Below are 27782 nucleotides of genomic sequence, written 5' to 3'. Positions count from 1 at the left end.
TGAACAGTAGGAGGCAGTATTTATTTATCTATCCTCCCCAGGTCTGGTACCAACTGCCTGAAAACTTGCGCTCTTAAGAAACTGTTGTCTTCTTAAAATCAAGACATAAACATTTCTGCAGCATACCCAGAGAGGCCAAAGAATGCATCATCATTTCTATTGTGAGTTATCTTATTTGCTTAAACTATACAAGATAATGTCACATAATTTGTTATGTTATATTTGTCTTTTTGATGTATCAAGATTTTCGTGTTTCTGTTCCTTTGTTCTTTCTTTAAAACATATTAAATAAATGTATAATAATAGTGCTTTACAAATAAGCCTTTCATCCATCCGTCCGTACATACATACAAACAGGCCATTCAAATGTTTGATGGCATCTTACTCATTTAACAAAAGATCACACAGAATACAGTTTGAATGTAAAATTGCACTGAACAGAAAACAAGCAAAGTAGGTAATTAAAAAAACATTTAAACGAAGTAGATGTGCATGAATCTAATGCAAATATGCACATGAGTGTAAGTACAGAAAAATACGTCTCAAACTACAATTGAACACAAAAGCAAATCATACAGAGCAAAGAGAAAATTAGAAACTCGAAAGACAAGAGCTATTTCTAAGAGTAAATATTTCAGAATATTTTCCACTTTTAGATCAACCATACAACAACTGATTTATTAGAACATGTTTCATTGTTTTGAAACAAAACTATTTCATTGAGTTTAAACAAATAACCTTTATTTTATACTCAGGTTTGCTCTGGTTGTTTGAAGACATTGTTCTCCTGCCTTACATGCTTCATCTTTCCAGCTTTATAAATGAGATAATGAAAGACATGACATTATAGCTGAGGGAGGTTCTCAGATGTAACGTTACAATTTCATACAAAAACAGCTTTTCCTACTTTGACCTAATAACAGACTGAAGTTTTTTCAGTGGGATGCACATAAACACAATAGGGAGTAGTTGGCTCATCAGTCAGAGGAGAAATGACAAGGCTTCACTTGATCGATACACCAGACCTTGTTAACTGAGTCACAGAAAAGCAGCTATTCTTAATATAAAGAGACAGTGCACCCAGAGGACAAGTGATGTCTCAGAACTAGATGATGGGAGGGAAAACAAGCCCACATGCAAACAATGAACAGCTCACTGGGACTGATGAGTCTTTAAATTAAAGTTTGAGAGTTAGACAACAGCGCATGGCTACACTGGAAATCTAGACGATGCATTTGTTACTTTTAGGCTGGAATATTGTAGCTCTTTATTATCAGGATGGCCAACAGGGGAACCAAGAGATTTCTTCTGTTCATTTAATCCTTGTTAAATATATAATAGAATTTAAAATTCTTTGTTAAACGGGACTTACTCCTTCAAACTCACTCTGTGGTGTCACAAGAGGCAGTAATCCATTAAAGTGAACATTGAACACAGTCTACTGAATTCTTTTGACAACCTTGCTTTTTACCGGTTGGCATTATATGATTTTCTGAATCTGACTGTATTACATTAACTTTGTAAAGAAATACACTGTTTCGGCCTGGCTTTATTGGAGTTATTGAAGTTTCACTAGTGACTAGTAAGGGCTACAATTTCAGACTTAAATAATCAGCCATCCGTGCTTTATCATCAGATTTTTGTTGCGGACCTCCACAGTCAGTCTTATTACTTTAAAACGGAAGTGAGAAAAGAGTCACCTCAGTTGATTCGAGCACTGTGGGCGGGGCCAAAGTGTGTGAGCGAAGTTTTCAGGTAGGTTAATATGCTCTTGCTCTTTGCCACAGGAAGAGGTTTTGGTTAATCTCTGAGGGACTGCTGATATTCATTTTTATTTGATTTAACTCCCGTTTTGGAAGAAAGATACAGTTCTCCTGTTGGGTTTCAGTTGGGTCTGGTCTTCGAAGATGAGTGCTGCCACATATCACGTAAGTTTGTCGCACCTGACGCAAGTTATTGTTTTGTTTTTCTTTTGTCGTTGTCACTATTGCTATAAATTGCTCCCCTCACACAGTTTTGACGCAGTAAAGTTTGCCGCGGGTCTCTTATTTAAACTCAGCGTTTCAGTCAGTACGGACTGATTCTTATAGTCAACAAGTGTGACAGTTTTTCTTCCAGCAGCTTATTCCCCACAGCGAAACTTTAAGTTGACACCCTTGGTGTGCTTCCGGGGGCTTCACCTACCACATAAACAAATGGCATTCATGTGATCATATTTATGTCAAAAAGTACTTGACCGTTGAAATTGAGTCATTTATGATATATATATGGACATTGATTATTCACATTGCTCATAATAAAATTAGCCAAATACGATTTGGTGTCAGATGAGGTGCGAGTTATAGTGTTTCAGTCGATGCAAATTTATTTTTATTGAATAAATTATGTTTCATCTCTGACATTTGTGTCTTCTCTCTAGTGGAATTAACTTGTTTCATATTGAAGGATACCTCCTGGTGTTTAGTTTGCGTTCTTAATACACAGGAAAAAATGCTTTGACATGCTTAAGCTGCTCTTAAGGATTTCTGGGGAGATTATTTGTATATATATATATATAAAAAAAAACAATCCCATTTCTAGTGTGTTCATTCTGACATGCTGGATTTTACAAGAACATTTTTTGTTTATTCTGAAAGGTGTGGACATACAGTATGTTTGTAGGTTGATTTCTGTTGTGTTTTTGTGACATCCATTTGCCTGTTTCTAAGATTAGAGCAGCTGTCTTGGTATAGCTGTGATCACTTCAACTTTCTCATTGTATAGATATGTGGAAAACCTTTTGATTTATGCTTTTCTTTTAGCTCTGAATCTCCCTGTCTGGTGTAATTGCAGTAATTCATCACATACATAGAGAGTCTGTGCTGCTTATCTTATAGGGAAACTAAAGGACTGACTGCTCATTTAAAATGCCTTTAGAATGATCTTTTATTTCATTTGGACCATCTTTCACTGAAAATTTATGATGAATCCAATCTGAGAACATTAGTTTTAATAGGGAAGAATTAACACTATAAGAAACAATATTTATTTTACCAACATCCCTGGTGATATATTTATTGGCACCCCTGCTTTTCGTACCTACAGACATCTTCTCTTCAGCTCACTCCACAGCTTGCTTAGAGGATTTAGGCCTGGAGTTGAAGGTTGCCATTAAAATAAATAAACAAATAAAAAATATGTCTGGCAAAACAGTTCAGTGTAGATTTTCCTTTATCTAACTCAAAGGCACTAACGACTCATTTTTAGATTACAGTTGGAGTCTAGCACATTTTAGATTACTTACATTTGAAATGTTAGGACATTAAATTATTTTTCCTGACATCCTTCTGAGGATATTTGTATACCAATATAGAGCAATACAAATCCTAATGTTTGTATGTATGGAAATCTTGGTCTGTGGGTCTTTGTAGACCTGGTATCCGTCTTATCAGCCTGTTCACGGCGTCTTCTTGCGAGATAAATATGGGGCCTTATCTAGTCTGGCAGCCAATGGCTAAAAAAATTCACATCTTTGTCTGATGTCATGTTTATAACCTATGCAAACAGAGAGTAAATATGAATAATTAGAAATCTTCTGGAAACTCTGATCAAGTCCTTAAAGTAGAGCATAAATGAAAAATATATACATACATATTTTGCATTGCTCTATTAGTGATTTTGTTAAAAAATAACTGCACTGATTTTTTTGGTCACAGAGTAAAGACAGTTTCATTAAAGAAAAACATGTATGCTAATATTTCCTATGAACTAAAATATACACAGTAAAGCTTCCTGACCTGGAACTCTGTGGAGCATTTACAGACTGAGTTAAAGTCAAACTCTTGCCTAGAAGCCCTAATGTGCTTCCAAGAAACTCCGAGTACTGTTCAAGCTGTCTTGTTTATATTGTTTTTCTACATCTGATGGTGAGGTATCAGCAGCACAGCTGGAGGGGAGTCAGGTGTTACAATGATATATTGATGTCTTTTGTGAAAAGTCTTAAGATAGTTCAGAAATTAAGCAGACATTGCTGCCATGCAGCAACTTCTGAATTCTGTCAAAAACACCTACAGGTCAAGGAGTTCAGGAGCATAGATTATGCAAAGATATGTCCTTGTGCTTCAGTCTTGTTAGAAACTATTGAATAATATCAGTATCAGTAATGGTGGAAAAAGCAAAGTCCAGATAGAGAGGTACCTATGCAACGTTTCGGATTTGAAATCAAAGGGTGGGGCAACATTTAGCCGGCTGCTCTATGCAAACAGTTTCAGCTATTAAATATGTAGCTGGGAGAATTACACAATAACAGGCTCAAAGCAAGAGAAACTCTGTTTTCCTTACAGGGAAAAATCTTTGATGGGTTAGTATACACTTTAGCTGTATTATGTCATAATAAGTACTGTTAGTTGTAATCCAACAAATGCCAGATAAGTAATAAATATGCATCATAACCTAAGGAATGCAGGACCATTTATTAAAAAGACTGAAATATTGCAAAACTCATGATTCTTGTTTGAAGACTTTTGATCACAGTCATCTGGTTGAGAATGGAAAATTTTCAGATTTTGTTGAAGTGACTCAATTTCAGAGTGACCTAACCACAGTGATCATTTAGTACTGCATGAGATAGGATGAGATTCTCAGAGTATAACTAACATTCACTAAAAATGACTAGAAATAAACGTTGGATTGACCATGATTTATGGTATTTAAAAATAAAACTTCAGCAACAATGTGTAACATAATCTAATTGATTTGATTTAAAATAGAAAATCTATCCATAGTGCTCATCATTGTAAAAGCTGTTAGCAGGATATTAACAGCTTTTAATAGCCTACTATCCTACTAACTACCTATTTGGGAGATAAATAGGTAATTTATCTCCTATGTTGATTCTGCCATAAAACAAAAATATGGACTAAACACCTGCTTAATTTGGGATTTTATTTAATTTTTTTGTAAATCCTTATTGTATAGTATTTTGTTATCTGCTGTTTTGGAGTTTACCAGAAATATAGGATTGTATATTGGCTGACAAATGGCAACCAGTGGGAAAGACAGAATGCTCTGCTTCTATATGAAGTTGGAAAAAACCCGTGATGTTTTCTAAATCTTAAGAAAAACGAAACAAAAGTGACGTGCACCAAAAGATTGATGCCAGGCGTGTATCTAGGCGTGCAGAGGTTTAAAAACGTCGTTTTTTAAAATTCTAAAATTTACCATCAGATTCTATTCATAGTTTACAGCTCATTTTCAAAAGTGCCAGAAGAAAGTGTCAGAGTGACAAGAGGGTGTTCTAGTTAATAGTGACTAATGTGTCACCATGCTACTCTCCCACTTGTTGCAGCGTGTTGGTACATCGTGTCTGTCGGCGTCTGAAAAAAATAAGGCTCGTACAAATTGTTCTGCTTAAATGAAAGGCTGATTTGGCTTTTAGGGTACATTTGCATAGCAAAAACAATTGTTTCTAAAAACCTCCACCCATCACTATTATTAAGATTATGCTGATTTTAGATCTAAAGTTAGCAATTTGGTATGCAACCCTGTGTAGGCTCATCTTGAACAGCTGCCCTGACTAATTCACCAACAATTATGAGTTTGTTATACTCTCATTATTAATCTAACAGCATTTAGATTAATAAGGAGACTTTTTAACTAAATTAGATTATTGTTTTTTGCAATAAAATACCAAATAATAATTTGAAAAACACTACTAAAGTTAGCAATGTTCATCATTTTTGTTTAAGTCAGTCAATCAAAAATAATAGTAAATACTTTAGATAAAATTACTATAACTAATAATAGTAATAATCAATCAGTACATTATTTTAGCAGCAGTGAAAATAGATTTGCTTTTCTATTTTTTTAGGTAAAATTATTTAACACATTGTTTCTTCTGTGCTTTAAGTTTTGGGCAAATTGGGTTTTTTACTCAATGTTATCATTCTATGATGATCTCATACCAGCCAGTCTGTCACCCTGTGTTTCTTCATGTCTAATTTTTAATCTAAAATTGTTTTTTTTTTCCTAAAGTGGCATACATCAAACTATTACCAAAGGGGTTTTTCCTTTTTCTTTTCTTAATATTTGATTTGTCACATACAATGAGGTGAATTTTCGACACAGAGAGTGGGAATGCTGTGATTAATGTGGTGAGACGGGTCTCTGCTTATGTGGTGACACAGTGGGACGGTTGGTAAATAATTATTTAGAAAAAACAGTTTTTTTGCATGTGAGAAACATCACTTAGTTTTCATATATCGAGAAGATAATATTTAATTGTGACACCTCCAAATTATTTGTATATCCTCATGTGGATTTAGCAACATAAGAAAAGTCATATTAAAAAACTCATGAGCTGTGAAGAAAGACTTGGTTGTGAAAAGAATAGATGCCTGGCCATGTTGTGGCAGTTTGGTTTGTTGCTATGTTAAGAGCTGCTACTGAGGGTTTTGGCTTTTATGCATCTCACAGCTGCACTGACCTTAGCCCTGAACAAGGGAGGTGTAGCATTTCTGATTCCTTTTTGATAGTATGGTGTTCACACCCAAACAAAGCTGGAAATGAAAAAAGATTGGTGGCAGACTCACTGCTGCTCCAAAACAGGGCAAAACCTGCCTGACAGAAATACTCAGAAATTACATGTGAGACATACTCACCACCATAATATGGTTCCTGGGCTCTTTCTTTTTTTAGCCTGCATGGGTGAAAGACAAAAATATCAGTCGGCATAGATAATACTACGAACCTGAACCTTAAGTTATTGGGATTTGGAGATCAAAACAACTTGTATATCTGCTGTGTAAATAAAAAAGTTTCGTTAACATAAAATAACTTTAGGTGAACTGTTAAGTGCTGCAATCCCAACTGAAGGATAAAATAAATGCTGTAGGGACTTTCAGACCAATCAGTCCTGAGGTCCTGTGACACATAATATTAGAAAGTCCTGGTATTTTGGTATTGTAGAATATTGCAAAGGCAGTTTTGGTTGCACCAACTATGCAATTTACATTGCCTTCACTCTTTTTTTTTTACATGTATTATTATGAGGCTTCCAACACTCTCTGTAACCTTTAGCATCTCGAACACTTTTAACTGTGTCCAAGACTTAAACATTGAGAAACCTCACAACAAGTGGCATAGTGTTATGACAACTATTGCTGCACTTCAAACTGTGCACAGTAATATTGCAATAACAGCTTAGTCTCAATATATTGGCCAATCCTGCAAGACATTCATGGGAATGTTGAGGTCACATAACAACTAGCAAACAAATACTGGAAAACAGGTTGAAATTAAGTTTTAACTTCTCTTACATTATAGTCACATCTGGTCAGAGTACTTTTCTCAGCCCATTTGCTTTGTCCTACATGGTTTGTGGCAAACTTAAAACAAGTTTTCTTGTTCTTGAGACTCTTCCAAAAACAACATATTTGTGAAGTTTATGAAAGTAGTATTCTGAGCAGATGTCCTCACTTGTGGATCTTCATGCATGACCAGTCAGATAGGTTACTTGATCTACATCATTTGTGCTGAAGTCTAGTCCTTGAGAGCTCCCATCCTGCAGCTTTTAGATGCATCCCTGCTCCAATATACCTGAATCTAATTACTGAATTCCCTCATCAGCAGTCATTCATCTCTGCAGAGGCCTGATAATGAGTCATTCATTTGATTCAGGTGTGTTGGAACAAGGGTGCATTTAAAATTTGCAGGATGGGAACTCTGGAGGGAGGACTATACTTGGGCACCCCTGGTCTACATGATGTTTATTTACTAATGTTCTATAACAAAGCTCTGAGGCCTTCACAGAACAGTTGCATTAGTACTGTGATGAAATTATACACAGATGGACTCTGTTATAATTAGATGACTTTTTAAGGCAGATTTTGTCAAATGTTATTGTGTGTAAAATCAGCAGAATACATATGGGTGTGAAGGTTTCAAGTTTAGTAAAAAATGTTTAAAATGATGTACTCTTTTTCTTCCACCTTTTAAATCTTTTAGCAAAGCATTGGATGTGAAAAAATTGAGCTGATGATATGCCGGATAAACAACCCGTGTGGTTGGTAGGATGAAGTCTGTGAAACTAACACGTTTTTAGGCTGCAGATGATCAGGAGTTGTCATTTGCAGGAATAGTTTTTTGTTCCTTGTGTTAGAGAATAAAGTCTTAAAAGCAAGACCGTTTTAACAAGGCCTGATAAAGTGTTTCACATGGCTCGGATACACCAAGACATCTGAATGATGTAAGGAGTTTGTTTTTCATGTTATGTCAGTGTAAAATTAATTTAGAAAGCACTTTGGAACAAATATGTTCCACCAAAGTGCTGCAAAGTCAGAATAATAAAAGTAATGTTGTGAGATCAGTAAAAATGTAAAACAAAAAAATAAGTATTTATAACTAAATGGATAAAATAAACAGAAAAATAGAAAGAAAACGGGTACAAAAAAAGTATGCATTAATAATATGGCTAAGTCATCATGTAATGGCAGAAAAGATTTTACAGTTTACTTTATAAAAAAACACATTTTAATGAATGTTACTGTATGAGAAACCATTAAAAAAATATGTTGAAATCTTGCAGAAACTCACAACAAGCCAGAGCAGCTTAATTTTAACCACACCTCACTGCAGCGGCTCTAGTCAAACCAGTTAGACCAAAAAGCAACACTCACATGGTACTAACTGCAAGTCTGTGGCTCAAGTTGATTTGCTGTCAAATGCTTTCATAGAATGGGCTGTTGTTGCCTCTTCTTTGAAATTAAGTAACACTTTTGGGTGAGGGAGAGACTTCTCATAATGCTCATGCGGGATGGTATGTCTTTGGAGTAGTGAAGAATAGGATATGATGAAGCATATGTAATGGTATAATTAGGCCGTGATCAGGGTGATTGATGTAGAAGAACCTTGGGGCACTTGCTGACCCTCTATCTAATGATTCTCCTCATTCTGGCCCATGATTGCTGTTACAGATTCCAATTAGAGAGCATGTGTAGAAGCCTGAACTGGGCAGGAATGGACCTTAATTGCCATGAGTTATCATCTAGGCTCAAGTAATTGAGCCCCCATCTTAAGGAGCAGCACATCTGACAAATTGATTTAATACCAAAGTGATTCTCCATCCCTAATGGCACTCTGGCTTCTTCACTCATGGGCTGCAGGCACTGAATTCATTGTGTGTTGATTACAGAGCAGCCAAAACCTTTTTTTTCTCTACGTCCACCCACTCGAGAGAGCTCAACAACACACGCAAACTACCGTCAAGCGCTTCTTAAAGCAGCATGCCTGTATTTTCCCCAAGCTTATCACTTAGTGATCATCCAGTCTTTGAATATATGTAAGGCATGTTGCCATGTAGTTATGAGGGTGGTAGTAAATTTGTCAGTGTTGCAGAACAGGTTTTTTTTTAGAAAAAGCAAACCAGGCATCCTGTCAGAGCTTGTTGGTCTTAGAAATTAGCACAAGGTGTGTCGCTTCATAACAGCTGGGTCTCACTGTAAAACTCTCTTTTCCTTGATTACATTATGGCTGTTCTTGTATTAGACTTTCCACTGTAATACTTTTGCATGAAAAGGTTTAACCAGTTTTGAACTAGCTCTCTAATATCTTAATGAGAAAATCCCTTTCTTTTTTTTCAACTTAGCATAGTGTCCCACTTTGCTAAGTTGGGAAACTTGCTGGTTATAGATTGTGACTTTCTCTGAGCTAACGCTTAAATAAATTAATAATGTTTTCTTTTTATAATTCTCATATCACTATTATGAATATTCACATTTCAGGTTACCTGTATTTTCTACCTTAAGCTTAAATGTTTCTGATCATAAAAAATACCAGATAAAGATAATCCTTGTAAATAAAAAAAAAAAACATTTTTATTTTTGCATCCTTTATACAGACAGTCAAATGTGGTAGTATTGTGATGGTCTCGGGCTGCTTTGCTCCTCCAAGTTAGCAACTTGCTGTAACTGATAGTTATGAATTATGCTTTCAGGCAATAAATAATAAAGGAGAAAGTCCAACTATCAGTTCATATATTAAACTCGAGGTCACGTGGGCTTTGCAGCAGGACAGTGGTTCAAATGCACCAGTAATTCCAACCCTGAATAATTTCTAAAAAAAAGAAGCCAGACAAAATTGTGTTTTTGGATGGGGTTATCCAATTTAGTATGACAAAAAAGTGAAAACAGAAGAAATCTGTAATGGAGGTAATACATTTTCATAGCTCTATATCGTTGCCAAAATAATTTTTTTTCCACCTTTTCCTTTCATCAGCACCAGAACGGCCACCGAGAACATGTAGTGTTCCTAACCAATGAACCGAAGTCCTCGTCAAAGACGAAGAAGATCGGCATCCTGATTGCTGTTCTTCTGGCACTTCTTGCTGTCTTGGCTGTCGCGGCATTCCTCATTTGGTTCTTCGTCTGTAAGTAGTGATCATTTATTTCCTAATTTATTTAATGGAGCAGATATTCAGGGACCGCAAATATTTAGATGTTTGGACACTCTGCGGAAGTCCCTAAACTTTCAGCATAGATTTGCCTAATGGAAATAAGAGATTCGTGTATTTACATTGCATGCATTCCCTTCTGCCAAAACAGGCACATCACAAAGCGCAAAGTGGATCATTTACACTTGCTGTGAAGGCAGAGCTCTTTGATACAAGAGTGTAAGAGTGGCATGTTTGGACTTTAATTTCCCATTAGTGTTAGTCGATTTGACAGCTCTGACGTTCTCCTTTTAATAATGCAGAGGAGAAAAATGTCATGAGCCATGGCACAGTTTTCTTGTCATTTACGCAGACAGAGACTGATAAAAAGGCCTGTGAAGTCTCCATAAACACCATCTTGATTCAAGTGGCTGTTTTTAATTGCCATGAGAGCCAAACTGTCTCCACAGCATGCGATCATGCTGTAAAGCTTGAGAACTGTGCTTCAAGGCCCCTTTTTAAAAGTTTCTTCTTTCATCAGTAGCAGCCATCTTAAAGCATTCTGTTGATCAAACAATTGACTCTCATCTGTGTTTCTTCTCTCAGTTAGTGATAATTACAGGGGCACACTAAGTATGCGACAAAAACCATCAGTGCAACTTTTCAGTGGTCATATGAAGCTGGGGGATGTGAGTTATGACCAAAATCTCGAAGACACAACTAGCCAAGAATTCAAAACTTTAGCTTCAACACTGGAAGACCTTGTGAGTATGGCATCCAGATTGTCTCATGTATTTATTCTCCCGTACACATTTCTGCTACTTTTAATGCCTTACTCTTAGTCGTCCTCTCTCGGAAAAGATTAACTTTGAATGCTGTTAGCGATTGCTTTCTAAAATGTCCCTCCCAGCGCAAAATGACTGCTTTAACAGTCCCATGGTCTTAGAGCAATGCTCAGGAGGAGCGTGGCAAATGTCACGGTCGGACAGTGGGGGAGCTGGAGGGCTGTCCAGTCAGACCCTCGATTCCCGAAACCACACAAAAAAATAATCTTGTGAAAGCGCACGTGGTGTCAGCTCGACTCCACTGGACCGCACACAGAGTTAAAAGACTTGCTGGGGTCTAAATGACCCCATCTCTTAAGACTGCAGAAGAGTTAAGGTACCTCTGAGTGGGTGAAGAAATAAAAATAACAGTAAATTCCTTGAGTGATTTTTCTGAACAGCATTGGAAGGGATGTTGTAGTACCACTCAGGAGCTTGTTGATGACAAAAGACTCCTGCTCTTTGAGCACATATTCTTCAGTGAAAAAATATTGCAGATGAGAATGTGATGCCGACATCAGGAGGAAGTTGTGAGAATTTGACTAGATTGGTAGAAAGCTTTTTAATATATAAAGTTTGCATAGATTGTAAAAAAAAAAAACCCAACTTATTTTAAGGAATGTTTTTTTACTCATTTTGTATAAATGGATTAAACATCCATTCATGCGTCTTTTCTCCCCCCCACCCTCCTGACCTCCTTACGGGGCTGGTGTCTGGCTCCAGCATTCATTGTGTGAAGAACACGGTTTCTTATGATTCATTCTTATGATTAACATATTTGTGGTCACTCTAACTAATGCAAGTATGTTACTTATATAATCAGAATAGCACAAAGTTCTTAATTAATATTTTCTTTATAAGTATAACTCTGAAACATTACATTCTACATGTAGCACTAAAAACTTCAAGTTTGAAAATCATAGCAGTCAGCTGCCTAACACACTTGGTAGTTGTCCGTCTGACTGTGCATCTGTATGTCCATTCATTCATTCATTCATTCATTCATTCATTCATTTTCTAACATGCTTATCCTTGCGGGGTTGTGACCGGGGCTGGTGCCTATCTCAAGCAGTCAACAGGTGAGAGGCCAGGTACACCCTGGAGAGGTCTCCAATCCATCGCATTGACTACTGTACATGGTAGTCATAGTTGGCCAAATGTGATTTCAGAGCAGTACCTTATGATAAGGGATAGTCTGTTGCTTCTTTAGTACACACAAGACTCTTGCAATGGCTATTTTTTACAATTAGAAATAAAATTATATATTCTTATAAGTGACGGACAAAAATGTGCTTCTTTCTACTCTTCTTGAAGAGACTAGAATCAATCCAGCAAAAACACTAGCAAAACTTGCAGCAGCAGCATGATGTAAAATTTCAACAGTTTTGGGGCTTTATCTCTTTTTGAAAACCATTGTATACTTTGACATTAGAAAATGCCCCATTTATAATGATATGCTATACTTGAACATTTAAAATATGCTTCAACCATTTGTTTTTTACACAGATGGTTGAATGCTACCAGAATGACCCACTCCTCACCAAGTATTACACAGAATCTGCGGTTACGGCCTTTAGGTAAGATGTCCACTTTTTCATATGCCTAAGGATTAGACATAGTGCATTTTTCACCATCTAATATCCAGATTGCAGTTTTTTGTAAATTACAGTTATTTACTATTACAGTTAAAACATTTTTTCACTACTTTCTTTTTAAAGTTGCTTTAAGCTGGACTGGGATGTTTTGGGTTTTTTTAATCAATTTTTCTATGAGTTCCTTAACTTTTTTTTCTCATCTCTAAACACCAGTGAAGGAGTTATAGCCTATTACTGGTCTCGGTTTGAGATCCCAGTCAGCGACCTGGAGATTGTGCCAGAGTTCTCAGAGGAGCGGGTTTTGGAGGCACTGGAGAAAAGCGTTGCGTCACAAAGTACTAGGTCCAACCTTATTGGCTTCAAGATTATTGAAATTACTGCTTCACGTAAGTATCTTCAGAACCACGTGTATGGGGAAAGCTTTTAAATGTAAGCCTTAACTGGCTTTCAATAATTACATTGAGCAATCAAAAAAGATAACATGCCGTGAACAAAGATCTAAACAAGGTCTTTGTCATGTCTCGTCATCATTTCTTTTCTTTTTGCTTTGCATCCATATCACAGTGGGCTGCTCTGAGTTGTGCTGATAAGATAATAACAGATAAGGCAGACCACTCTCAGCTTGTGCTGCATCTGAGATTGCACATTTTATGCTGTTTGGATCCTCTAATGATATTAGCCAGGCCCCTGGCCTGCTTCGAGAGAGCCATTTTTCTTCCTTCTGTCTCCTCAGCACTCGCCTTGCATTTGTCGACATCCTGGCCGTCAGCCGAGTGCTGGCCCTTGTGACTCTGTGGTTTTTGGTCCTCTTTAAAATGATTTCTGTTGGTACAATTTTGATGTTGCTGTCCCAGATAGTTAGACAGAGATGTATGACTTGCTGCTGTAGGGCAAGGTGAGATGGAGCAGAAAGAGGTACGCACCATCACCAGTTCCCTTAACCGCAGGGAAATGGAACATAAAATGTGCAACCCAAATATTTTAGGCTCATACATCAAATTCTATCAGCCTCACAACTTTGGTGACCCGTCCTTACCTCTTTTCCTCCTGTTTTCCTGTCACCCCACCCCAATGTCTTTGTCTCCAGTCACAGATGCTCGCATGGCTAGGAAACCCACGGGTGAGTACAGTATGTCCTGTTTCAATCACCTGCTGCTGTAATTTTCCAGCTGGCTAGATGCTCGCCCTCCTGCCAGTATTTAACAAATGATGGCCCTGTCCTGCATAGCGCTTGTTTTCATCTAAGATTGCTATCCTTGTTGCAGTTAGTTTAGGTTGCTTTACCATTATAGCTGCGAGGCTAAGTGTAAAGTTATCCCAAAGTCTTGTTTTATAATTACATAAAATAGCAGACCATGTGCCTGATTTAACTAAAAACATTATTTGCATTATTATTCATAAAAGTATTCATCAAACTATGTTTTCCAGCTATAAGTTACTTTTTTCATGTCTGTGTCCAATAACCTGTTTGATTTGAGCAATATTCTTCTTGTTCTCAGAGGACTGCTTCTTTCGTCTGGAAGCAGTTGCGGATGAGCAAAGCTTTACATCCCCCGGGTATCCCACAGGTTACAAGTCAGAGTCTTATTGTCAGTGGCAAATCCGAGCAGCAGAGGAGAACACCATATCAGTCAGTTTTCCAATTTTCCACATTGAAGATGACTGCAGCGATGACTTTGTCTCAATCTTTGACTCTCTGAGCCCTGATGATTCTCAGGCCATCACAGTGTAAGTAGAGGGGGAAATGCTTGGAGAGTTTGTGAGATGTGATGGTTATACAAAATGTAATAGAAATGATTCTCTGAATAAGTTAAGTATATACTGTATATAGTTTTGCAAATTTATAGGCCATATTCAGGATCGTCAACACTTGCCATTGGTGCCCATCCATTTGATTACCAGAGGACTGTTGGTGGATATCAGTGAAGATGGAAGCCATTATCTAAGAATCTCTACAGATTCTTAGATATCTGTAGAGATTCTTAGTTCCAAAACCAGCATGGGTTCTGGTGGTTCCAAAACCAGCATGTACCAGGGGACCAGAAGGCTAACAGCTTTTATGGTTGCATAAGCAAAAAACTCTGTAGGAGGAATTTAGAGAGGCTATGACAAAATAGTTTTGTTTCGTCTGAAGAAAGTTCTGCAACAAATGTGCACAACTCAGGAGTGGAAACAAAGAGATTGACGAAGAGCTGTGTATGGTTGGGAAAGGAACTTGAAGGCTGAACTGAAATTACTCATGTGGGAGGGAACAGTGGCAGGGTCTTCTCATTATAGTCACCATGTTCTCCATGGAGAAGAGCACTTAATCTGAGGATTTAAGGGGAAGCATATCCATAAGCATATCCATGGCAGAAATAAGGAAACTGTTGACATAGCTTTCTAGTTATTGGGTTCCATGGTAGATGATATTTGCAGGGCTTTTGTAACTCACAAATCTCTACAGTATTGCTTTGAGGCCTGGTACATCCCACACATGGTGGCAGACTGAGGTGGATGTACCAGATTTTAAGAGAGGGAACCAGAGAACGTGTTCCAACCATTGAGCCACCAATACCATGTCCTAAACTTTAGAATATGGGAAAGAAAACTGACAAATTCTTCAACCTCAGAATTAGGAGGAGCAGTATGGCTTTCATTCAGGCCATGGAACAGGAACAGATCTTTTTTTTTTTTTTTTTTTTAACCCCTCCAGGGGTCTTTTTGTGGGCTCTAGTGTCCCTTTTACGAAAGTATGCTGACAGGAATGGGGAAGGAGAGGAGGGAAGACATGCGGCAAATGTCGCCGGGTCTGGGAGTCGAACCCGCGACGGCCGTGTCGAGGACTCAAGGCCTCCAAATATGGGTCGCGCTAACCGCTACGCCACCACGGCACGCCCGGAACAGATCTTTAACCTCACCAAATTGAATACTTTTAGAAGACTGCGTTTTACTTCATTTTCTACACTTATACAAACAACAAGAATCTAATTATAGTTACATTTGCTAATTCTGCTTTTATATATCTAGGTATGGCAGGGATGTTTTTTCTTATTTTTTGTGTTAGCCATGCGTGGCAGCTTTTGTTTCATGTGCTTCAACCAGAATTTGTCTAGTTTATTTTGCCTGAAAGAGTAGTGATTCCCAAAAGACAACCCTCCATGAATCACTGTCTTTTTGACTGAAATGTTGCACTGGGATTTTAGAATAAAAGTTGTTTTCATGTGGGTGGAACATGTTCCACTTCATTCCTTTTTTTTCTGGTTTTGTGATTACATTTATTTTCTTTATTTGCTTCAGAAGCCTTCTGCGATATGCATTCCTTTTTTATTGTCAGCTTTCGAGCCCTGAGTGAGATTAAGTTGACTCAGAAAGACCTCTCCTTTCAGATCTATGAAAGATGCCAACTTGAATCTGACTACACCACTGTGTGTAATTGCATTTTGTCTGTGGGGGAGGTCGCTTTTTTATGAATCTATCAGTTACTGAATGCAACATCAGTTGTAGCTGCAGGCAATTTTAAACTCAGAAACCAATGCCAAACAAATACGGCTTTACCGAGTGATGCATAACATTTTTTTCTATAATGGTATTGAGCGATGGGCTTTATTCAAGGTGACATGGGGTTTATGAGAGCCATAATATAATACTCTATAATGACATTATTCTACAGGAGGTGAATGTATTGCTGCTCCTGCAACGTCATTTACACCTTCATGGCTTTTCCTCTAGCCATGCTCAAACTTTTCTTTTTCTTGTTAATCTAACAAATGTTTGACTTAGAAACTCCACCTAAGCAATTTCTTATTAGTGCTGATACTACTCTTCTTATTTATTTTTTCCCCCTGACAGCTCTTTTATTGATTTCCTCTCAAAATGTTTTTTTTTTTTATGTTTGTAGCAATGTGCTGGTGTTTTAATCTTGTTGAATAAAAAGAATTACACTTGTGTGTTACAGATCCACTTTCTTCAGTAAATGCTCTGAGCATGGAGAACATTATTTATGCTTGGATGTTGGAACTCGTTTAGAATGTATCCTTACTGGTTTGCTTTCCTTGTTTATCCACAGACAATGTGGCCAAAGGCCTCCCACTAACTCCCTGAGTGTTGTGTCATCCGGTAACATCATGCTGATTAACTTCATTGCTGACACCTCTGTCCAGAAGCCAGGCTTTGAGGCACAGTACAAAATTATACCCAAAAATGAAGGTAAATTTTCCACACATTCATAGTACTTAACATGATGTGTTTTACAGGTCAAATCTTTAGGATTATAATACATTTCTTTTGATCATTAGTATTTTATGCAGTTGTTGAAATCAGGATTTCTACACATTTTACATTTAATAAATACCATACTTTTCCAAACATTGTCTTTATCATTCTGACATTTGAGTTGAAATAATTTAACTCAAAAGTAACTGGCTGGGCTTTCTAGATATTTTTTATGATCATGATAAATTTTTTTTCACCATATTTCTCACAATAAATATAAGTTATGTAATTTCCCATTTCTACATCTATAGCCCAAAGACTAAATCACTGGTGGCTAAAATTCTTCTCAATTTTAAAACTGGAAATCAGCTTTAAAATCAAATTCTTTGTACTGAGAATTTGATTGTTTTTTACTTGGATATCAAAAAAATGCATAGACTATAAACTCCATATTTCTCAAGTGCTTCAAAATGATTGGACTGGTGCCATACATTTCTAGATGTTTTTAAAGTGTAAAGAAATGATAATAACTAACAATAATAATGCATTTTAGCTTCCCAATGTGATCGTGTCCTCACCAAAAACGAAGACAATTTCACATCTCCGCTTTACCCCAGCTTCTATCCTCCTGCCACGAAATGCACATGGACCATCAAGGTTTGTAAGACTTACAATCTCATTCTTCAACCCCACACCTCACTTTTCCTCCACTCTTGCCCCTTCCTTCCTTGCACCACACCTTTTCCCTCTCCTCCATCCTTAGCCTGCTATGAAAAGAATGCTGAGCCAGCACTGTCGAAGCCAAGCTGTTCAGTACCTCTTCTATCTTCATCTGTCAGGCTGCTGTTGCTGCTGCAGCTTGAGCTGAGCTGCAGGGTTTAGTGTGTGTGGCTTGTTTAAATGTGTGCGTGTGTGGGAGACATGCATGCAAGTGGATATGACTGTATTTGTACACCCACAAACCACTTTTGATGTGTTACAGCCTTTGTGTTTGCACTTGGCTGTAGAGGCGTGTCTCTCTGTGCGTGTAGGTGACACATTGGTCAATAATGTTGCTACAAATCAGTCACCTAAAATTTTCTGCTGCAGGTCTCTGCAGGGAATAAGGTACGTGTGACATTCAACATCTTCCGCATGAAAGAACCGGGCGTAGATGTTCGAAGGTGTCACAAAGACTATGTGGAAATCATGGGGAAGAAGTAAGACTTGATTTACTGGTCTGTAATTGTAAGTCAGTGTCAAATGACTCAAAGCATAAAACAAGGATCTCTGACACACTGTCATGCTTCACATGTCAATATGTGAAGCATATCGATATTGTCCTATAACAAGATACTTGCATATACAGTATAATATATTGTTTTATAATTGTCTTTACATTCAGTCATATTTGGTAAATATCTAAGATAAACTTTGGTCAGACTTCCACTTGTTTTAAAGTTTTATTTTGTGTCTGTAGATTTGGGCAGGCTCTGGTGAGCAGCTGACATTGAGTCGCATTTTCCTGACTTATTAGCACAAATAATTACCTGAATGACATGTTCTTTCATTTTTCACATTTTGAAGAATGTTGAACAGAAATAAACTTTTTACTTATGTTTTTAAGTTATTGATCACCAATACCAAATATGTGAATTATTAGAAGTACCACCGCTGGGCTTGAATGTGCTGCAAACAATTTTTATCTGGCATAAAATTTTATAAGTAAATCTTTTTAGTCCCCCTGAGCATTATTTCCAAATCACAATACGCCTTATGCTGATTCTTTGATTCAGCTAGTTAACTATCAAGTGACATAAATTAAAGCAAAAAATAATTAAAGTTCATTTATTTATGTGCATCTGGAGGGGGGATTTAACCTAGAAGGATGATGGTGCTTTTAATATACAGTCAAATTCTGTCATTTTTATGCAATCCAACACAACGGGATCTTGAAACCAATGGGTCCTGTGTCTCAGATATTGTGGAGAATTGCCATCTTTTGTTCTGGCCAGTCAGTCTAATGAACTGAAAGTGATCTTCCACTCCGATGAGTCCTATACTGACAAGGGCTTCCATGCAACGTACACAGCCATCGATTCAGTTGACCGTAAGTTGATTCTTGTTTTTCTCAACCACATATACACCACTATTTGCGAGCATTGAGTGAAGTGTTGTAACATGACAGTGACACACTGAGCCTGCCATTACAGTGCCAACAAAGGTAGTAATTTTGTGCTTTGAAGACAAAAAGACTAAGGCTTATTGACAATAAAGCTAACGCAGTTGGCTTTACACAGACTTGGAGATTTTAGGACTGAAATATAAGAGGTGGACTAATTACCAGAGAGCTTGTTTAGTGGGTCTGTTTTATTTGTAGCTGTCAGACAGGAGTGTCCCTTCTGCTCTAACGTTGGTTCTCTGTTTGATCAAAATTGATTTATAATTGCCCTGATCAGCTTTTTTATGCCTGCTGTGAGTATACTATCGCTCCCCTCTCAGTGACTTTGTCATTGCTGTCTCCTTATGTCCCTTTCTTCTGTCTACATGAGTAGCTTGCCCTGACCAGTTTGCATGCAGCAATGGCTTTTGCATTGATAAACAGAAAAGGTGTGATGGCTGGAACGACTGTGGCGACATGAGCGACGAGAAGAAGTGCAGTAAGTTGATCTGGCGAGACTTTTTGTTCCTTTAATAAACCCATCTCTACACCCCCTTCCCTTCCCATGCCCCCCTCTCATTTCTTAAAAAGAAATAGCTTATTTTAAAACTATACTTTATAATGGCCTTCTTGCTGAGAGTCAGATGCGAAGATGGATACCACTCTCATCTCTGCCTGGTAAGTGTTGCCAGCAGCCAGTTAGCTTAGCTCAGCAAAATGAGCAGGAGGAGGGGGAAACACTTAGCCGGCATCTGTCCTGAGATAACGAAATCTGAGGAGCATAAAAATGACAAGCTGTGTTTTTTACGAGCCAGATCATATCTTATCTTCTCCTCAGTGCCACGCTTCTAGACTCTAGGAAATCATTTAGTGCTAATAGTCAAAAAATCAGGCACAACTTACCAAAAGTTATAATTTAAATTTTTTTCCACATTGATCACTTTGAATTAAACACTCAGAACATGTTACATAGTAATTACCATGGTTTTTTCTTGTTATCTTAAAGCAAGGGCCAGACAAGATCTGCAGTTTTCCTTCTTACCGCTGTTTTTTTGCTTCACGTTCAATTCAACCATCTTGATATTTTTACAAAAACTGTTCAGCTTTTACTTTGCAGTTCAGTTATTACTATCTGATGCAGCCAATACATGTTTTGTTGTTCCAAGTTCATTTGTTTGTTCATGTTATGTATATGCACATATATGTGCAAATTTCCTTTGTTTTTAGAATGTGACAGTGACCAGTTTACCTGCAAAAATGGTTTGTGCAAATCAAAACTCTTTGTATGCGATAATTCCAACGACTGTGGAGATGGGAGCGACGAGAAACTATGCAGTAAGTATGAATATCTACATTCATGATTCAGAGCTATTTAAGGCACCAGACTTCCAAGCAGAAAAAAACATGACATTGAAAATTAACCACAATGTGGATGATCACTATAGTTCATCTCCAGAGAGACGTTTAATATATTCTGGGGAACATCTCTCTCTCTCTCTCTCAGCTGTTTTGAGCTGGCATGAAACCTTGATACTGAGATCCTAATGGAGGTTTATTATTAAGCTGATGGTATAAGTTGTAAATCCATCCTAGAGTAACCTAAAAGCAGCAGTTGCTGTTTATTAGTAATTCATAGCCATTAGGTACATATATGGCTTCATCAGAGAACTTACAAACTTAAAGTACTGGCTACACTGACCTCCTTCCAAGGTAAAAACCTAACCATGCCAGTACTAAGCCGGCGGTACACCAAGTAACTATGTGGGACAACCATTACAATGGTCTTGGTGGTGCAGCTGCTATAGACATTGCTACTGTTCTGGCTCCATCAATAAGGATGTTACCAAGTAGCTGAAATTAACGGTCAACTATCCTCATGTCAGTATATAAGGCCATCATCAGGGTCCTTGCACACAGTTTGTTATGGACTTTCTGTGTAGAAGCACACACCTCCAAATTGTACATCTCCTCTCGCTGCAGATGTTTGTACAGGTTGTATTACAAATGCAAATATGTCATTCAGCTTTGCCATGTTATCAAGGAAAAACCTTGCCATGATATTAGCAGGGGAGGAATAAGAGAAAGCAGGCACTTCTTGGATTTATATTGCAATTATACAAAAAAATCTTGCTAAAAAACATTTTAAGCTTCAGAGATTCTGAAGTTGGAGGTTCTGAAGTTGGGCTCTAATTTGGTATTATGGCTTTTTGGATCTCAATCTGTAATAAATCGGCCCAGGTTTAAATTATGGCATATATTTGGTAAACATCCTGTCTTGAATCTTTTTATGCTCCTAATACTGATAAGCTGAGTTAGTTAAGTTCCTCTTTCCTGTTATTGTCAGTAAAACATTAAATTATCCTCTACCAGCCAGCTGACCTACGTTGTGCAGCAACAAGCATTGCTGCATCACTCTATCTACCGCTGAAAATTTTGGTCACTCTGGGACCTTTTCCGGCAGGTCATTAAAGCACTTCAAAGTGTAGAAATGGTATGATCAAAAATATAAGCCGTTTTGAAACTAAACTTTTTAGAAACTTTGTAAATCTTGAAAGCAGTAACTGACCTCATGCAATATGGTCACTCATACCTGGGATGTGTGTATACATCACTACAAATCCTAATACTTGCAATAAAGATTAAGCCAGATGCTGATGCCTTTTTTTTTCTGCTGCACTAATGTCTGTTTTTGATATAACTTCCTTCTAAACTTGTTTCGTCGACACCAGGTTGTCAGTCAAACGAGTGGCGATGTGGGAATGGAGTTTGTCTTCCTCAAGATGTTAAATGCAACAAAATGAAGGACTGTCAGGATGGAAGTGATGAGGCCTCATGCGAAGCCTGTAAGCAGATGACCAAGTTTTTGCTTCTGATACAAAACAGTCACCTCAGCATGGTTGTGGGTATAACAAAGATGTTTCACTCAGGGCTTTGTCTTAGTTCAAACTATTTCTCTTTTCACTGTTGTTTTTACTCTGTTTTATTTCCTGCTACTCTCCTTTTCAGTCTTCATCAATTTCTCTCTGATTCCCCTCTTGCAGTCACAGACGTTCACAGAGGGCACGATTGCATTTCCTTTTGATTTTCACTTCTGTGAATAAGGAGGCATATTAGGCCTTAATCCCAATCAATATGCCCAATCAATGCAATCTGCTGCTCAATCACTGCACATTGTGCATTGGAGCCTCACTCTGAAGCCTCACTGATTGCGTAGTATTTCACCGGTTAAATGTGTGTTTTCACTTCGGGTCCTGTCTCCACCCCCCTTTTGCAGCCCCAGATTTGTGCTCTGACTTCAGCTTTAAGTGCACCAGCGGGGAATGTGTCAACAAGGTGAATGCCGAATGTGACGGTGTCAACGACTGCCCTGATAATTCAGATGAACAATCATGCGGTGAGGAATCTTCCTCCTTCTTGGACTCTTCAGTGTTTTGTTTTTTTAAACAGCTGAAGCTGGATTTAATCTCGTCACTTTCAAAGAAGATTATAATTGCTAGATTGAGCTCCACGTTGGGCTGTCGTTAGGAAGAAGAACTGTGTTTATATATATTTACATATATATTTACCATATTTAAGCCTCAGAGAGCACCTGCATTTTATGTTAATTTTTATTTACAAATTTTACTGTGTATCTCATTGGGATTTAAAAACTCAATAGCATCAACAGCAATGACTGGCATTGTGTTAGTAATCATCAAAGTCAATTTAATTTTCTGCACTTTTTTTCCCCCGCCATTTATCGAGATAGGATTTTTCATTTCATCTCTGAAACCTTTCTCTGTTGTATTCCAGACTGTGGCACCAGGCCTTACAAGATGAACAGAATCGTAGGAGGGCAGAACGCTGATGTTGGGGCGTGGCCCTGGCAGGTCAGCCTTCACTTCAAGAATTTTGCCCATCAGTGCGGCGCCTCGATCATTTCAGAGAGGTGGCTCCTGTCCGCAGCTCACTGTTTCGTCAACACCATGTCCTCAGAGTGAGTCACAGAAGTCTTGCACTTACAGGAATGCACAGAGCTAAAACAGCACAACTTTTCAGATCTTCTCTTCACATCATACTTTAACATTTTCTAAGATGGATTCAACTGGAAAGAAAGATACTAGCAGTCTACAACAAATACAGCATCTCTCCCTTACAAATCAGCATTTCTTACTGTGTTCACCACAGCAGCCTGTTGGTGGTGCACTAACCATTCTGTTCAGCTTGAACATGGTCATAATACATTCATTTATGACAGCTGCGCAGGGTTTTTTTTTTTCAGACTTGTGTACAATGTTGAAACGGTTAAATTAATTAGGACATAACCATCATAAGGTGTTAAATATTCATATTGTGAGACATTTAGTCAGTTTCACATCCATTTAGTGACCTTAATGCAAGCGTTGCATAAAGCACACATTTATTTGTATAAAAACAATCCCCTTGAACTTTTTACATGATCAAAACCTCTACCATTTTTGATCAAAACATAGTGATGCATAGTGTCACTATGGTTTTCTATGACAAATAGGTTTTCAATGTATTTTAGAAAATATGTATTGGAAGCAAACATTGACCCATTGCTTTCAGACCTTATACAACCCTGCTTTACTGTAAGCCTAAATTAAATCCAGTGCAACAAACTGTCAAGTCACCTAATTAGCAAATACTCTATATGCACATAGTTTGATCTCAGTGTTAATACACTTTTATGAAGGCCTCAGAAATTTGCTAAGAACACTGATGAACAGATAGCTTTATAAAGACCAAGTAAAATAATTGTGAATAAGTTGAGGGGCAAGGTTATAAAACTTTATCCTACGTAAGCTATAAACATCTCATAAAGCACTAGTTTTATCAGATGGTCCCAGAAAGTTCCCAGAAACTTGACACAAATGAAAAACTACCAAGATCTCACCTTCTACCTAAACTGTGCAACTAGTGCATAAATGTGAGAGAAAAACTGCAGAGATTCACAGTTCAAGTTGAAGATTCTGTTCACAGGAAATCCATTAGTTATGCAGCCCATAAATTTAGCCTTTATGGAACGGTGGAACAAAATCTATACTTTTTGGGAGTGACAGCAGTATGCTGTGGGGATGCTTTTCTTTCAAGGGACAATGTGTTTTTAGGCACATAGTGCCATTTTATAACACAATTAAGTAACTGTTAACCTCCAGTTGTTAGAAACATGCTGTATATTTCACACAACATTAGAGATTTGACTTCACAATTTGACTCCTTGAAATTGGGCCTTTGCCTCTTTAAGAAGATCCTACACTTTCTAACACTCTGTTGTAGGTTCTATCTTTTCCCCTATCTCACTTAGCCTCTTTTAACTGCTTACACACACGCACACACACGCTGCAGCTCACGCAACCATGTTTATGTGTGACTGCTGGCAGTCATATGTAAACAGACTGAAACTGATTCGACTACCCTTTATGGAAGGTACAGATTGCAGAGAAGAATAAAAAGCTAAACTTGCCTCACTTGGTTTCATCCATAAGGTGAGCTAAGGGTGGCCCCAGCGCTGGACAGTGAATGTAACTCTGTATCTGTTCCATTTGTATGACATGCATGGGTTGTAACATTTGATCATTTTTCGGCATTAAAGCCTGCTTTTATACATAATCAAATCTAAATATTTCTCAAGGTAATTTACAGTCAGGGGTTCTGGTCGGGTCCTGAAACTGGTGAGGGGCCTGACCACCAGCAAAACTCAGCTTGAGGACTGAGGTTTGTTGAAATAGCCAGCACATTGTGAGAGCTGGCTGTGTGAGAGCTGGTATTTAAGAACCCAAATAACTACAGGAGAGTCAATGATTCTTCAAACATGCATGAAACACTCGGTGTAACACTCCAGGTATGTTTCTGATGAGGGAATAATATAACATGTAAAATGTTGATTTTACATAATTCCTCCCCTCCTACCCCCCTTTAACATTGTTTAAAGTTGATGGGAAGATAGAAGAAGTTAAAGCAGTGAATTCCTGGAAGAAACCTTTCTTGATGCTGCAAAGACTTAAGGCCAGGGTTGGGAACTGTGACACAATGGATGTGAATACTTTTGCAAGGCACAGAAAATGATTTACTTAATGTCTCTCATGCTTTTACAGCTATCTTGATCCAATCAACTGGCGTACATACAGTGGATTGAGGGACCAATATGATACAGAAGACGCTCAGAGGCGTAATTTGAAGAGGATCGTTCCTCACCCAGATTACAATGAAAAAACCCATGACTATGACATTGCACTACTGGAGCTCACAGAGGTGCTGGAGTGGAGCAACACTGTCCAACCAATCTGCCTCCCTTCTTCCTCCCATGTCTTCCCTTCCGGATTGTCCTGCTCTGTCACGGGCTGGGGCGCACTCCGGGAAGGAGCTACTGGTAAGAATTCTCTATAGAATTATGTCCATATTCTTCATTTTCTTATTTTTTTATTGCAAATTTGAATAATGTGTTTGGCTCTCAATGATGGCTAATTTAGCCTTTCATCATATTTTTTCTTTGTGGTGTTTCCTAAAGCCATTGTCTTCCCTTCATCTCCATCTCTCCGCCTATATTGTCGCTCGTATTGTTTCCCATGTCTCCCAACATAACACACTTCACTGCTGCTTTATCACGCTTCCCTTTTGCCTTACTTTTTTTCTGATCTGCTCCATTCACTTAAGAGACATCTTCTGTATCCATAAGTCACCATGAACTCCCACTCTGAAGGGACGTTTCATAAACCTATGTTAGCAACCTCTAATCCAGACCATTAACACCTTTTGATGTTGGCCATGAACATTAAGCTAACATGGCCAGAGCCGCTGACCCCTCTCTTACCACTTTTGCAGCTATGCTGCCAAATTTGCTGCAGGAAGCAACAGTGAAAATCATCAATGACACAGTGTGCAACCAGGTCATAACTCAACAACAGGTCACCTCCAGGATGCTCTGCAGCGGATTCCTGACAGGAGGAGTCGATGCTTGCCAGGTGAGAACGTGCAAAATTTTCCCCAGGAAAGAAAAGGGAGACGTTTTCACATCTTTGTAATTGCTGTGCCATCCATCACAACCAAACACAATCTGATGATTTTACTTGCTCACCTGTGGCGCTCACCAGGGAGACTCCGGAGGCCCTTTGTCGTGCAGGGAGGAGAATGGGAAGTGGTTTCAGGCCGGCATTGTGAGCTGGGGTGAGGGCTGTGGCCGTCGGAACAAGCCTGGAGTCTACTCCCGCGTCACCAAGTTCAGAGAATGGATCAAAAAGGAGTCAAACATTTGATGAACATGATGTGCGGAGCAGCAGCAGGAAAGATTGCAGTGCTGGAAATGCTGGAAACAGAACATTTTAGCATGGTTCAGGCCAAGTCTTTTTGAGTTTTATCTATTCTTAACAGCCGGCTGAGCATACTGTTGCATGGGCCCAGCTGTTCACATGAATGACTTTAAGCACTTTATGTGGTTGCCAACCTCCCACAGGAACTCCACAGACTCAAGTTTTGTACATTTTCTAAAGGTGTTTCTTAGCAGTGTGTCATGCTGCCATCTATTGAAGCAATACTTAACTGATGGATACAAGCCACAGTGTGTACAAAAAATGAAATATGTATGATTTGGGAATACTTTTTCGCCCCATTGGTTGTTTGGTTTAACTTTTTAAATGTTTTACTTGGATTTTTACAAACTGATTTTCTTTGTGTACAGTGCCATTAGTGATTTTTATTTTGAAGATTTTTCCATTTTCTATACCCAAACTAATTTGATCTCACTTTCCGACATGAAGTTAATGTTCCACCATTCTTTCATAACTTTAGAATTTAACTTAAAATGTAAACAAAACTACACATTTGAGTGGGTATGGGGGGGGGGGTTGAGGTAAAATTGAAATATCCAATAAGGAAAAATGGACCAACACCATTTATGTACAGTCATTTTCATGTTATGCTTAGATTGCATAAATACCAGGAGCTGGCTGCAATGGAAGGCAGAAATTGTATTAATCAATCTAAAAGCCTGTGATTTGCTTTGGAAAATGGCCAATGGTTAAAGTATGCCAGGTTTGTTATTGGTGGGTCAGACTAGGCAAAAAATATCACAGTGGTTCTTGAATAATGGTACTGGAATGTTTTTTGTGTGTTTCCCTCCTCACCCCTCACCCCCACCCCCATATTTTCCTGTTTTTATATTTCCATGGTTACTGGCTTTTGTCTAAATTTGTAAATATTTTAAAGTATTTATATATAAATTGGTGGGTGGAGGATCCAGCTGGTTTGAGCAGACCAAGTCTATGATTAAAGCTCAGGATGAGAGGTGTCTTTTGTTACAGATGCCAAGAGATTAACCACAGCTAAGAGTATTTCTACTCAAAACCAATTTGACAGGGTAACCAATTTTAGGCCTGACTTGTTTTGGGATAAACTAGCAAAACCAAAGGTGTGAATGTGTATTCTTTGCAAAAAGTATTGGGGAGGACTAGGTTGGTGTGTAATTCTCTCTTTAAGGCATATTGTCTGTGAATTAAAGCAAATACCCCTCTCTTTGTCTGACTTTTTTCCCCTATAAACAACCTCACCAAAAACGTGCTTCACTGTTCATTTTGCTTGCTAATGTGTTTATAGACCAAAAATGATTATGTGAGGGCCTAATTTTA

At 38.0% G+C, this 27782-nt stretch overlaps 1 protein-coding gene across 1 annotated transcript; it reads left to right on the top strand.

Moving 5' to 3' along the window:
- Positions 1 to 1758: 1758 nt before the first annotated feature.
- On the top strand, positions 1759 to 27669 carry st14 (ST14 transmembrane serine protease matriptase). The gene is made up of 19 exons (XM_032557208.1): positions 1759 to 1928; positions 10252 to 10402; positions 11012 to 11169; positions 12736 to 12806; positions 13038 to 13210; positions 13912 to 13944; positions 14324 to 14552; positions 16873 to 17012; positions 17572 to 17675; positions 18108 to 18217; positions 18977 to 19107; positions 19553 to 19657; positions 20386 to 20493; positions 21888 to 22001; positions 22433 to 22552; positions 22951 to 23134; positions 25257 to 25531; positions 25984 to 26123; positions 26253 to 27669. The coding sequence occupies exons 1-19, from the start codon at positions 1908 to 1910 to the stop codon at positions 26412 to 26414; spliced, it is 2529 nt and encodes an 842-aa protein (XP_032413099.1). The 5' UTR covers positions 1759 to 1907; the 3' UTR covers positions 26415 to 27669.
- Positions 27670 to 27782: the final 113 nt, after the last annotated feature.

This window comes from Xiphophorus hellerii, chromosome 3 (assembly GCF_003331165.1).
Source record: "Xiphophorus hellerii strain 12219 chromosome 3, Xiphophorus_hellerii-4.1, whole genome shotgun sequence".
NCBI classification, from domain to species: Eukaryota; Metazoa; Chordata; class Actinopteri; order Cyprinodontiformes; family Poeciliidae; genus Xiphophorus; species Xiphophorus hellerii.
Note: the sequence above shows the minus strand (reverse complement) of the source record. Positions and strands in the feature narration are given on the sequence as shown.